The 12,247-nt window shown below is 37.9% G+C and overlaps 1 protein-coding gene across 1 annotated transcript; it reads right to left on the reverse strand.

The window, feature by feature from the left end:
• Window positions 1–277: 277 nt before the first annotated feature.
• On the reverse strand, window positions 278–6,501 carry LOC129895534 (splicing factor-like protein 1). Its single transcript, XM_055971256.1, has 2 exons — window positions 3,947–6,501; window positions 278–2,960 (listed from the first exon to the last, which is right to left on the reverse strand). Exon 1 carries the CDS (start codon window positions 6,419–6,421, stop codon window positions 3,977–3,979), a length of 2,445 nt encoding a protein of 814 aa, XP_055827231.1. The 5' UTR covers window positions 6,422–6,501; the 3' UTR covers window positions 278–2,960; window positions 3,947–3,976.
• Between the last annotated feature and the right edge of the window lie 5,746 nt (window positions 6,502–12,247).

A 12,247-nucleotide genomic window follows, 5' to 3' on the forward strand; every position in this document is an offset into this window, starting at 1 on the left:
TCAAGAAAAAGAGGAAAAGAGATTACTCTTGAAAAGAACCTTAAATACAAGTTGCCATGTTCAGTCACAAGTGCCGCTCCGCTCTGTCACTATTTATCATGTCATGACGAAATTTCTATTTGTTTTTTAAGGTAATAAAAAAGATGTGGCTCAAAAATGAGTCTATTATGATTTATGAATACAATTAACTTATTTATTCAGAAATTTCAACTATATAGTACTCGTCAATTGAGGAATACAGCAAAAAAAGAACCCAGCAAAAAATCTTGATTGCGTTCAGATGGAAAGCAAATGAAATATAACGCACAAATAATTCCAGGTTGAATCTGAATGTTCTAGGCTACCTCAAGCTGAACAATTGATCCAATTCTAATTTGAAAGACTACCCATTCATGAAACTTTTGACTCCAATTCTATTCTTCTCTTGCTTGGTGTAATTTCTTTCTATTTTGTTACGTCGTTGGCTTTCAAAAATTGTAAAAGCTTTTACAATCTATTTTACACTTGTTTAAATAAACGAAACTCACTTTTGCTTCTCCAGTTGTTCGAATCTTGGCTGCCACTTAGTTAGATGTAACTCACTACCTTTGTGAAAACATCCAACCTTCAAAGTTGATGAGCAATTAACTTTAGCTATGAAGATTTCAACGCCTCCGAAGCTGGCTATGACGCAAACTCTCTTTTTGCTCTGCTTTTTTTCTATAAAACTCCCTTCCTTTCATCTGAACTTTAAACTAACCCAACATAGCACTATCATTGAGATCAGAACAATAGGGGAACACCGTTCACAATATTACCACTGTATGTTCACAATGCTGCGCAACTAGACTTGTAGAAACAATAACCTGTCCCGCCTCCCCAGTTTTATAAGTCATCCTCTCTTTAGTTCAATTGTGTATGAAATTTTAATTTAGATGTGGGATATGACAGTACAACAAGCCCGATGCAAAATACTTAACCTGTCTTGAGAAGAATTTTGCTGCGTTATGTCAGATATTTGATCTGCAGTAGACTTTCCAGGCATGAAGAGCAAAGAACTCTATAGGACACCAACATCACTAAGCAGCACAGCAGCTAGCTTACTTACCACAGGAGAGAACTCAAGGTAGAAACAGAACTTCATTGTTTGGCCTCCAGTAGTCCTTATTTGCCATTAGGCACCCTCAAAATAAATAATAACAAAGTAGAAAATGTAGAAGAATTTTTTTGCTTCTAGAGACTTCCATTTACCACTCAGCTATACCTAGTCAAATAGATGATAACGGACATGTCATAAACATTGGCAGAATCATGCACAGAACTAACCGACAGAAAACAAATCAAATAACCAAATTAACACAAACCAGTGTTACCAGCTATTTGACAAGCTCCCACTAATTCTAGACAAAACAATGGACAAAGAGGAAATATTTTGCAATTAAGAACAAAGAAGTTTGTTCAACTACCCAAAAAAACAAAAAAAGATTAGGCATCCACCTTAAGGCTAATGAACTAGAAGCAGAGGATGTGACCACCAAAGATAAATAAGGACAATCATATTTACTCACAAACCAGTTTTGAGTAGATCCCGATTCATGAAAAGGAGGACGAAGACGAAAGAAAAAACATGCATAGTTGGGCAAAAACAACTAATAATTGGACCCGCCTCAAAAAGAAAAAATTGCAAGTTCAAATTCAACCTAAAGAATGCAAATGATTCTTTAGAACTAACAAGTGCCTAGATGAGCACTTCCTGTACGCCTAATATTAACTTGTCCACCAGTGAAAGGATGAATAATCAAGATACCTTCTGAAATGGGGAGCCATCCTGGTATCAGTACACACTACTAACAACCAACTTAAAGAAGTTAGTCTAAAACAGAAGGTTTAAAATGGAAAGAGAAACAAAACCATACAGCAATAGTAAGCCGATATCCAAAAATACCAGATGCCAAAATCAATACTCAACAGAAATACTAAGCTTCCACACATTATCCAAACATATCATACAGGGCTAAAGTTCAGCTACTCAACATCTCAACCCCAATAAAGCCCTAGGCAAAAATATGATCCACTACACGAGAAGCTTGAATGGTCCTACAATCTTAGCAAAGACATTTATCACCAAAGCAACAACTAGTAAAACTCAACCACAAGCAAAAGATAGGACACAAAGCCCAAAACTCAAATGACAAACTACCAATCACCATGACAAAAAGCTTATGATTCAAATAACATTTAAATGCTACTCATCCTCACTTCTCCCTGATGGGCTTCAGTTAATTCTCATTGCACAGAAAAATTTCTTGATAAACATCACCGAAAATCCAAAATAAAGTTCAAATTAAGATACCCAACAGAATAAGTGATTTTCAGACACAAATCAGTCCAGCACAGGATACCACATTCCAATACAAGCATTTTTTCCTGTCACAAGACATCTGGAAAATGTATCAGAACAAATAATAAAGTTAATCCATAGACATGTGAATGCAGTCATCACACTATCAAATTCACATACCCTGGGAACCTTCAAAATTTGAAGATGCATCACCTTTTGGGAGGAATAGCAGAGGCAAGCATCAGGCTGCTTTCTGAACTCTCAATAGTTAAATGACCCCAGAAAAGTAAAAGAGATGACCAAGTTAAAAGAGAAAAGCAAAGGAGATTAGTGGTGAAGAAGTCAAAGGAGAGAGAAACACACAAACTGTCAGTGATTAGTCATCAAGAAATTCCAACAAATCATTAAAATAAAAATTGAAAAACAATGCTGGAAGGCAATCCCCAGAAACGAATCCTACAAAAAGCATAATTAATATCCATAATCCACTGATTTAATGCTCCAACACAAGCTGAATGAACTGAATGTCTCATCTCTCTGCATAACAGTACAACAAGGTTAAAGATGTGAGTCTGAAACTTCCAACAACTAAGTCATGGCAAGAGGGAAGAAATCAGGTGAAATGCTCCAACGCATCAGCCTGCCAAAATATTACAATGTTAACAAAGGAGAAGCGTTAACAATGGAAATTATCAAATAACAAATAAATTATGAAATGCTCACTGCTTCAAAAAAAAAATAGTGAGCAGAAAGGGGGAAGAAAAAAAGATGAACTGAAAAGCAACCAAGTATTTGTGGGGAGGGAGGGCACACGCTTTGAATATAGATACTTGCAATCAAGAAGAATCTCATATCTTTCAAGAATTCATGAACATACAAACCAATACACACATATTTATAGAGTTAGGTCACTGGAGAACAGGGCCGGCTCTATGCCTTTGAAAATAAGGCATCCAAATTTGAGGGGCCCAATTTTTAGTAATAATAGAATTATTATAGAGTTTTTTTAAAAAAAAAACTAATATATAATTGTACTGCCCCCCCTTTTTTTTTAGAAGGGAATTGTAATTGCTCATTTTAATTTATTTGTCTTACTTTTCTTTTTAGTTCGTTAAAAAAAATGTTTTTTTCGTCAACTTTATAATTTTGACTTTCCATGTGACAAGTTTAAGATCTCGAGACATATTGGTGTATGATACATATCTTAGTTTAACCATAAGATTTGAAAATCTACTTTACCTTTTAAAATTCCGTGTTAAGTCAAAATCCAACAAACAATTGAAACGGATAGAATACTATATATAGAAAAAGTAAACCTTTTCATTAAAAAGAAAGAAATAATTTTGCATCTCAAATATAATCTTAAATCTATTAAAAAGTTAAAAAGAATCAAGGTTTTGAGTGTTCTTCACATAAAACACACTCATTGTCTTTTCTGGTAAAAAATGGAAAACTAATCATTTATGGAAGTTCAAAAAAACCCTTAAAACCCTGGTAAATTGGTTAAGAAATCTCACGTGAGGATGAGGATGTATACATGTGTAAATGCCTGAAAAGTGAACAACAAAGAGCATAGAGGAGACCAAATAGCAAATTTGGAAACAGACTTGGTAAGAATTTTCCAACCTAATAGTGCAGGGTTATACAGCAATTGCATCATGACTTCATTTCTGACATGAACTTCTCATATTCTGCATCCGCACCATAAGCAGGCTTCTCCACAGATGATGGAGGTGCATGAGTTGGTGGATTTGGAGCCCAGGGAACATTGCTCATACCCTGAGAGAAGTTCCCATTGGACTGGGATGCAGATGGAGGAGGAGGTGGTGGTGCGAAACCATAATAAGATGGATAGCTGTATGATGTTGTTGGGTATGCAGGTTGAGCATTAGGTGGCATTGCAGTAACAGAATTGCCATACACATAAGTAGGAATCGAATGAGCAGGTGCACTACTCTGAGATTGCATTCCAGGAGGATAGCTTTGCTGTGTCTCGCCAGGAGATGTATAAGTTTGTTGGTTTTCACCGGAAGAAACAGTCTGAGCAGGGGCACCAGAAGATGCTGCCGGAATTGGAGGAGGATACTGCATTCCATATGGAGGGATGGGTTGACCTGGGACAGGAGGATACATGGCTGCACCAGGAGGAGGAGGTGGGTACTGGGTATATGGCGGAGGCACAGGTGGTCCCCATGGAACTGGAGCACCAGGTGGGGGATAGCTACCAGGGGGAGCATTGCCAATGGGACCACCAGCTGCATACTGCTGGGACGGATATGCGCCCATGCCCTGATTAGGAACAGGGTATGAAGGCATTGCCGGAGCAGGTCCTGGAGGCACAGTAGGCTGAGGCGGCTTACCTGCAACTCTCACAGCAATGGTTCTTCCGTCAAGACGGTGGCCATTCATGCTAGTTATAGCACTATTAGCTTGTTGAACATCTGCAAACTTTACAAATCCGTAACCTTTACTAAGACCATTTAGACGATCCTTTATAACTTTAGCCATCACAATGGTACCAAATGGAGAGAATAAATTGATCAAACCATCATCTTCAAGAGTAGGTGGCAAGTAACCGATGTACAAGTTTGTCTCGTCAAACTCCTTCGGCTTTAGTATACTTGACCCTAAGCCAGGATGTGAAGTGGCACCAGCCCCACCATTATTATTGGTTGCCCAAGGAGGATTGCTGCCTGAGTTTCCCACGCCAAGAGCTAGCATTGCTGAGTTTTGCTTTGTTAATGATTCAGGAATGGTACCTCCCAACTCTGCCAGAAAATTCTGGTACTCATCATCCATTTTCTTGCCGGTAGTATTTTTCACTGGACAGTCGATAGTAGGATGTCCCCCATCACCACATATCTTACACAGAACTTCACTCTTAAAGGTGGTGGTGCGAGAAGGACATGCATACTGTCTATGCCCTGGTTCACCACATAGCCTACAAAACTCCTCATCTCTAATTGTTCCATTCAAAGCAGCAAGTTCCTTAAGCTGTTGCCTCTTATGTTCATTGAGCACTTCATCAACAGGCTGCAAGAGCTTCTCTACCATAGCAGCAGCAGCTTCAAGTGATTCCTGGTTCTCAGCTTCCACTAACACATGTAAATCTTCATTCTCCGCCGGGTCAGGTTTTAAATTCCCCTTTTGCTGGAACCTACCTTCCTTGATCGACCCTTTGCCTCGAATTACAATCTTTGCTCCCGTCTCCTTTTCCATCCTCTTCTGAGTATTCCCTCTTGGACCAATAATCAGCCCAATAAAATTATAACCAGGGTACTCCTTCATGGGAATGTAGAGCTTCTTTTGAAGCTTAGGAGGCCTATAATCAGCAGGAGGCTTAAAGGCGGGGTTCTTCTTAATGATTTGTGATATAATCTCTTGTCTCTCCCTATTCAATTTTTCCCGGGCGCGATACTCCCTGGTGTTTATACGAATTCCCATATTATCATATATAGGTTCAGGCGAAGGGGACCTAGCACCTTCAGGTCTATCATCCAAGGGCATACCCGATTGCAATTTCCTACTAATTTCAAGTAATCTACTATTAAGAGCTTGGATTTCTGGATCAAACTCAATACCTCCAGTGAAATCTTTCATGAAATCCGGCAATTGAATCACGGGTTTGGGCTCATCGTCGGCCCACCTCGACTTCCTCTTTCTTCCAGTCCCACTTCTATCACCGCCGCCTGTCCCATCATTGGTTGATTCAGTGGGAGGTGGGTCCCAACGGCTCCTCCGTCTCCTTCTACTGCTGGTTTCTTCCTCACCGCCTGATTGGTCCCTGTCGGTGCCGCTGTGAGTGTTTGTCAATCCGTTTTCCGACAATAACGGTCTCTGAATCTCGCGCTTCAGAGTGGATTCACCGACTTTTTGCTCCTCTGATGCTTGATTTGGACCGGAATTGTCCGACGCCTGAAGTTGGGCATCATGGTTATGGTTTTCCTGAGAGTTCTGATTCGTTGAATCATGCGAAGCTGGAGCTTGAGAAGGGTTTTGCAAATCTGAATGATTTTGATCATAGGAAGCTAGGTTTTGTGATGAGTCGTGATCTAGGGTTTCTGAGGAAACAACAGAGGGAGATTGAGATCGGGAATCCATTGCGTGACAAGAATAGAGATGCCAATTGTGGAACAGGGCATTTATTTATAGACTGATTCTGTGGTCATACAAGTAGGTTTAGGTTTGGATAGTATTCTATTTGAAAAGAAAAAAAGAATTGAAAAAAATCAAACATTATTTATTTTACGGGAAAAAGGCTGAATATACCCATAAATTTTCAAAAACGATATCTATATGACCTCTGTTGTACTTTACGATCGTATATACTCTTTGCCTTTATATTTTTGGACCCTTAAACCAAACAAACAAACATATGATACCATCTCAACAATTTATCAAATTTTATTTTATTTTTATCTAAAATTAAAAAAAATCACCCAACTATCCACCAAAATACCTGATTAAGATTCAAATAAAAAATTCAAACCTCAATTATACTCCAAAATGAGCATGTCCACCATACTCAAAAGATCGCTTCATTCTTCCTCTCACTAGCACTCCAAATCCTAGATTCAATTTGATCTTCTCATTTGAGAGCTTTGTATTTATGTTTTTTCTCCATCTACGATCTTTTTTTTTTAGGTGTTTATTGGTCTAATTTTATTTTTATTTGAATGAAAAGTTTTAAAGAATTATTTGTATGCCCAAATTTAGATGGTATTGTTAATTGAAGTGTGCTATTGAAGAATTTTTATTTATTGTTGATTTTACATTTGGGTGATATCATTTTTTTAGGGTTTACTTTGAGAAACTTGTTAGGGATTTTTGCACTTTTATATTAAAGAAATATTCTATTTTTCTAGGGTTTATTTTATTGCGTTTTTCATACATTTGTTAGGAGTTTGTAAATTTTAGATTTAAAAAAATATTTTGATGCATGAATCATGGATATGTTATACAATACTAGGTTTAAGTTTATTGTCTATTTAAATGGCCTATTCATATATATTCTTTTCGTTTTTGTTAAACTGACGAAAAAATGCTTTATTGTTACTGATAAAAATATAACGATCAAATATAAAATTGAATTAAAAATTTGAAATGTAACTTGTCGACAATGCCACCATCATTATCTCGCGACTAGAGATGTCAATAATAAATTTTTCACATTTCTTTACTCTACAATATTGATGCATCACTATTTTTTTTAGCTAATGAATTTTCATTTCTCTATCTTTTTGTTGTGAATTAATTTTTATTTTCAAGTAATTAAATTCCTCAAATTATTGTTAGAAATTTGTGCACATTGTTAAACAAATATTTTGATTCATTATCTTATATGCTAAGTACTGAAATATGTTCCCTTTTGTTTGTTCTTTATGGTGTAGTCAGAGCTTTTATTGTATAATATTTATCTTTTGTTTGATTGTATGTAAATATGTGGGGGTTTTTTGTTTTTTTTTGCATGTAGAAAATATAAAAATGATATCTTTTTCATGTGTTTGTAACTTGTCCTTAGGAAGAAACCCATTAACTTTTTTCTATAAAGAGCCCGTTTGGATTGGCTTTAAGTTGGTCAAAATTAACTTAAAGCCTCTTTTTAGCTTTTGGACATATTTGCCTAATGCTGACTTTAAGCCATAAAGTTCTTAAAGTCAGTCAAAAATAAAAAGTTAGGATTCCTAACTTTTTTTTTCCAAAGTGCTTAAAGTCATTTTCTTTGACCATGAAAATTACTTTTATATCCCTTATATTTTAACTAAATTCCCAAACTACTTTTTTTTATTCTTTTAACCCTAAAATTCACATCATAAGCACTTTTATCCAAACACTCAACTGCTTATTTATAAAAATAACTTTCAGCACTTCAAAGTTCTAAAAGCACTTCATACATAAAAGTTACTTTTTTTAAGCCCATCCAAACGGGCTCAAAATCCCCAAATGAGGAGGGCTCCCCTAAAGCTGTCTAGAAGTTCTACAACCTCACTAGCCACGTGTCTGAGAACGAGCACTAAAATCTACATCATAAAAAATACATCATAGAGAAAAATATGTGTCAGTAAATAGAATATACTGAGTATGTAAGGGACACAAACATACTCGTATAAAATAACATTTATAGGAATAGTGAGACAAGGTTTCCAAAAATCATAATTATAAAAAGAAACATTTGAGTACACCAATATATCATTTATAAACACTATCACGAATGAATCCAAGAACGGCTTGAACACCCCATTCATTAAACTCATGAAAGCTTCAGGTGCATTAGTTAACCCAAAGAACATTACTAAAAATTCATAGTGCTCATACCTGGTCCTAAAAGCTGTTTTGGGCACATCCTTAGGACTAATTTTCAACTGATGATACCTAGACCTGAGATCAATCTTTGAGAAGACTGAAGCACCTTGTAACTGGTCAAACAGGTCACTAATACGAGGCAAAGGGTATTTATTTTTGAAAGTGAAATTATTCAATTATCAGTAGTCAATGCATATTCTCATAGTACCATTATTTTTCTTGACAAACAATACCAGAGCAACCCAAGGGGAAGCATAAGGACGAATGAACCCCTTGTCAAGAAGCTCCTAAATTTAAGCCTTAAGCTCTCTCAACTCTATCGGAGCCATACAGTATGGAGGAATGGAAATTAGACGGGTAACCGACTCTAGGTCAATACAGAAATTTATTTCTCAGGCAGGAGGCATGCCAGGCAAGTCTAAAGGGAAAACATTCAAAAATGCACACATTACTAGGATAGATTCAATAGTAGGAGACTCTACCTCCGCATCCTGGATATGGCCGAGTAAGCCAAATAACCCTGTCCCACCATTTTTTTAGCTTGGAGAAATAATATGATCATAGCTGGCTTAGGCTTGTACACTCCTTCTCACTCTAACCTTTCCCTTCCCGGGATTCTAAAACCACAGTTTTTGCATTACAATTAAGTATAGAAAAGTAGGGGGACAATCAAGTCATGCCTAAGATCACATCAAAATCTGTCATGTCTAGGATCACTAAGTCAACCCAAGTCTGGTATCCTATAAACACAATAGAACAAGCACGATACACATGGGTAACTATGACTGACTTTCCACAGGGGTAGAAACATGAATAGGGGAATCCAATATATCACACAGTGCATCAAAACCCAAGGCATATTTCACAGACACATAAGAATAAGTGAAACCCGGATAAAAAAAATAGTAGTCATTCGGTCATAGACAAGAATAGTACCTGTGATAACTACGTCAGACACCTCTACCTCAATCTTATTAGGAAATGCATAAAACTGAACCCGATGATGGGATACCTCCCTGCCTGGCTGGGCTTCTCTTCTACCTGCACTACCATTACCTTGTCCCCCACAGTCTTTCGAATTGCCTCCTCGCATAATCTGTGGACGTCCTCTACTATTGCTCTCTCCAGCTGTTGGGACCACTGCTCTGTCCTGCTGGGGTGCTGAAAATGTCCCGCAGAGGTGAGGGCACTCCTTCTGTATATGGCCCGGCTCTTCACAATTAAAACAATTACGATCAAAAGATGAGCGGCTACCTAGGAATGATACTCTCTGACCCTCATGGGTCGGATGGTGCAGTGGAGTACCTAAAAAACTGCCAGTAGAAGCGGGAAGTGCTGACTGAATTGGCCGGGGTGCAATCACCGGCCTGTCTGACCCTCTGGAATATGATCCCTGAAAGTTACATGTACTCTTGGGCTTCTTAGCCAAAGCTTTGGCTTGCCCATCATTCCTCATACCTTTCACCTTCTTACAAAAGTCTGTGACTTCATTGAAACTCCTACCAGACAAAGTCATATGGACAGATAGTACTTGCAACTCGGGGTTCAACCCTTTCACGAACAATTTGATCATCTCCTTCTATGTAGTGACCACCTGAGTAGCGTACCTAGACAATACATGAAACTTAGCCTCATAAGCAATCATTGATAAGCCTCCCTGCTCAAGGGCCATAAACTCATTCTTCTTTCTATCCCTCAAAGTACAGGGCACATACTTTTCTAGGAATAGAGCGTGGAACTGAACCCAAGTAAGTAGGGGAAACACAAACGAACGACACTCTACATAAGCCCTCCACCACTGCTTAGCCTCACCCTGCAGCTGAAAAGTCACAAATTACACTCCATATTGATGCACTATACCTAGCTTGTGCAACCTCTCATAGCAATCAAACATAAATTCATAGGCATCTTCATTTTTAGTACCATGGAAGACTGGAAGTTTGAGCTTGAGGAATTTGGTAAGCATGTCATGCTCAGTACCAGTCATCATAGGACCCATTAGTGGCCTGAAAAATGCATATGTTCCTACCACATCATTTGTTAGCTAAACTGCAATAACAAACGGATGAGTAACAGGAGTAAGTGCTGCAGGTATGGTGGGAATGGCGCCAGTGCCAGCCATCCCACTCAAAAAGGTCACGATCTTCTAAGCTAATATTGGATCCAGAGGGAGAATACCAACAACCCTAGTTTGGGTGTACTCCTCATGTTTTTAGCTTGCTCTTGCTCTTCTCCAACTTTCATCTCTCTCTCGAACTCATTCTAGGGAGCAGGAGGGGCCTCATCTACCAGCACCTCCTCAATAAGGATCTCCACTCTAGCAAGTGCTACTTTCCCCATGCCCCTACCTTGCCTCCCTCTCCTACTTTTTCCTCTGCCACTCCCTCGAATGACTGACTCTTCTTCTGGCTCTACTGTAGCTATGGGATTGACACCATTATAGCGATTGTTTATCATTTGTGGACAAGAGTGTGAAAGAGGTTAGATATCAATTTGGATCGCCAGATACCAATTGGAATCAAGTTATAGCATAAAGGAAAGAAGGCGATGAAACTTTTCCTAAAATCTTATAGCCACTCGAAGCGTTCTGCAAGACTCTCCTAGAATCATTTTGTTACGAAGAGATCAATAAACCTAGGCTCTGATACCAACTTTGTAACGACCCCAAATCGATGTGACTGGCACCCACAATAACGCTTCAGTAGGAGAACCATTTCCTTCAGCCCAACTTATCAAACTTACGAGATAAATAGTTAAAGACTTGCGGAAGCATGAATAAAAATCAAAATAAGACTGAGTTCCCATAAACTCAGCTAGCAAATTAACTATCAAAAGAACTGCAGAAACATCTTAGGAACTGAAAGTCGTCCGTACCAAAACTCTAACAAAATATTTGAATAAAAAAAGGGAAACACTCCCAAAAGAAGTCTTAATATTAAAACAATGTCAGAATATCTGAGTTCCGAAAGAAGGACTGAGACTAATGAGAAAGTCCACAACAGCACAACAGAATAGCTCATCGTTGGACTTTGAACAAGCTTTCAATCTTCCAATTGAGATCTCTCTGCAGCCGGCTGAGTATGCCTTATACTCAACACAATGGCAGAGCAAGAGTAGTATCAGTACACAAAAACAATGGCGGTTAGTCAGTAAGCAGATCATAGACAAGTAAATTTCACACAATAGGCATATACATATACAAAATAAGTCAACTAATCTCAAGTTCAACTATATTTTGCAATATCACAACTCAATATCTTCCACATGATATAATTTCACAGAAGGGTCCTCTCAAGGGACCTACAATGATTAACTTTGTGTCGGAACATACTCCTGATCCAATATATGTGTCGAAATACGACACCTGATATGCATATGTGTCGAAAAGTGACACCCAATATAAATATGTATCAAAACATGACACTAAATCCAAGCATACCACAAGCATAAATACATTCAGTAGTTATAATATTTATATCACCAAGAACAGGTTCATCACAAAAATAGGCCAGCAAGTGATCATTTCACATATAATCTAGCATGTTTCCCTATTCATATACACATATGCATATGATAAATCAATTTAACAAGTATATGAAACACATACGGAAAATTAGACTATCA

This window comes from Solanum dulcamara, chromosome 7 (genome assembly GCF_947179165.1).
Source record: "Solanum dulcamara chromosome 7, daSolDulc1.2, whole genome shotgun sequence".
NCBI lineage: Eukaryota > Viridiplantae > Streptophyta > Magnoliopsida > Solanales > Solanaceae > Solanum > Solanum dulcamara.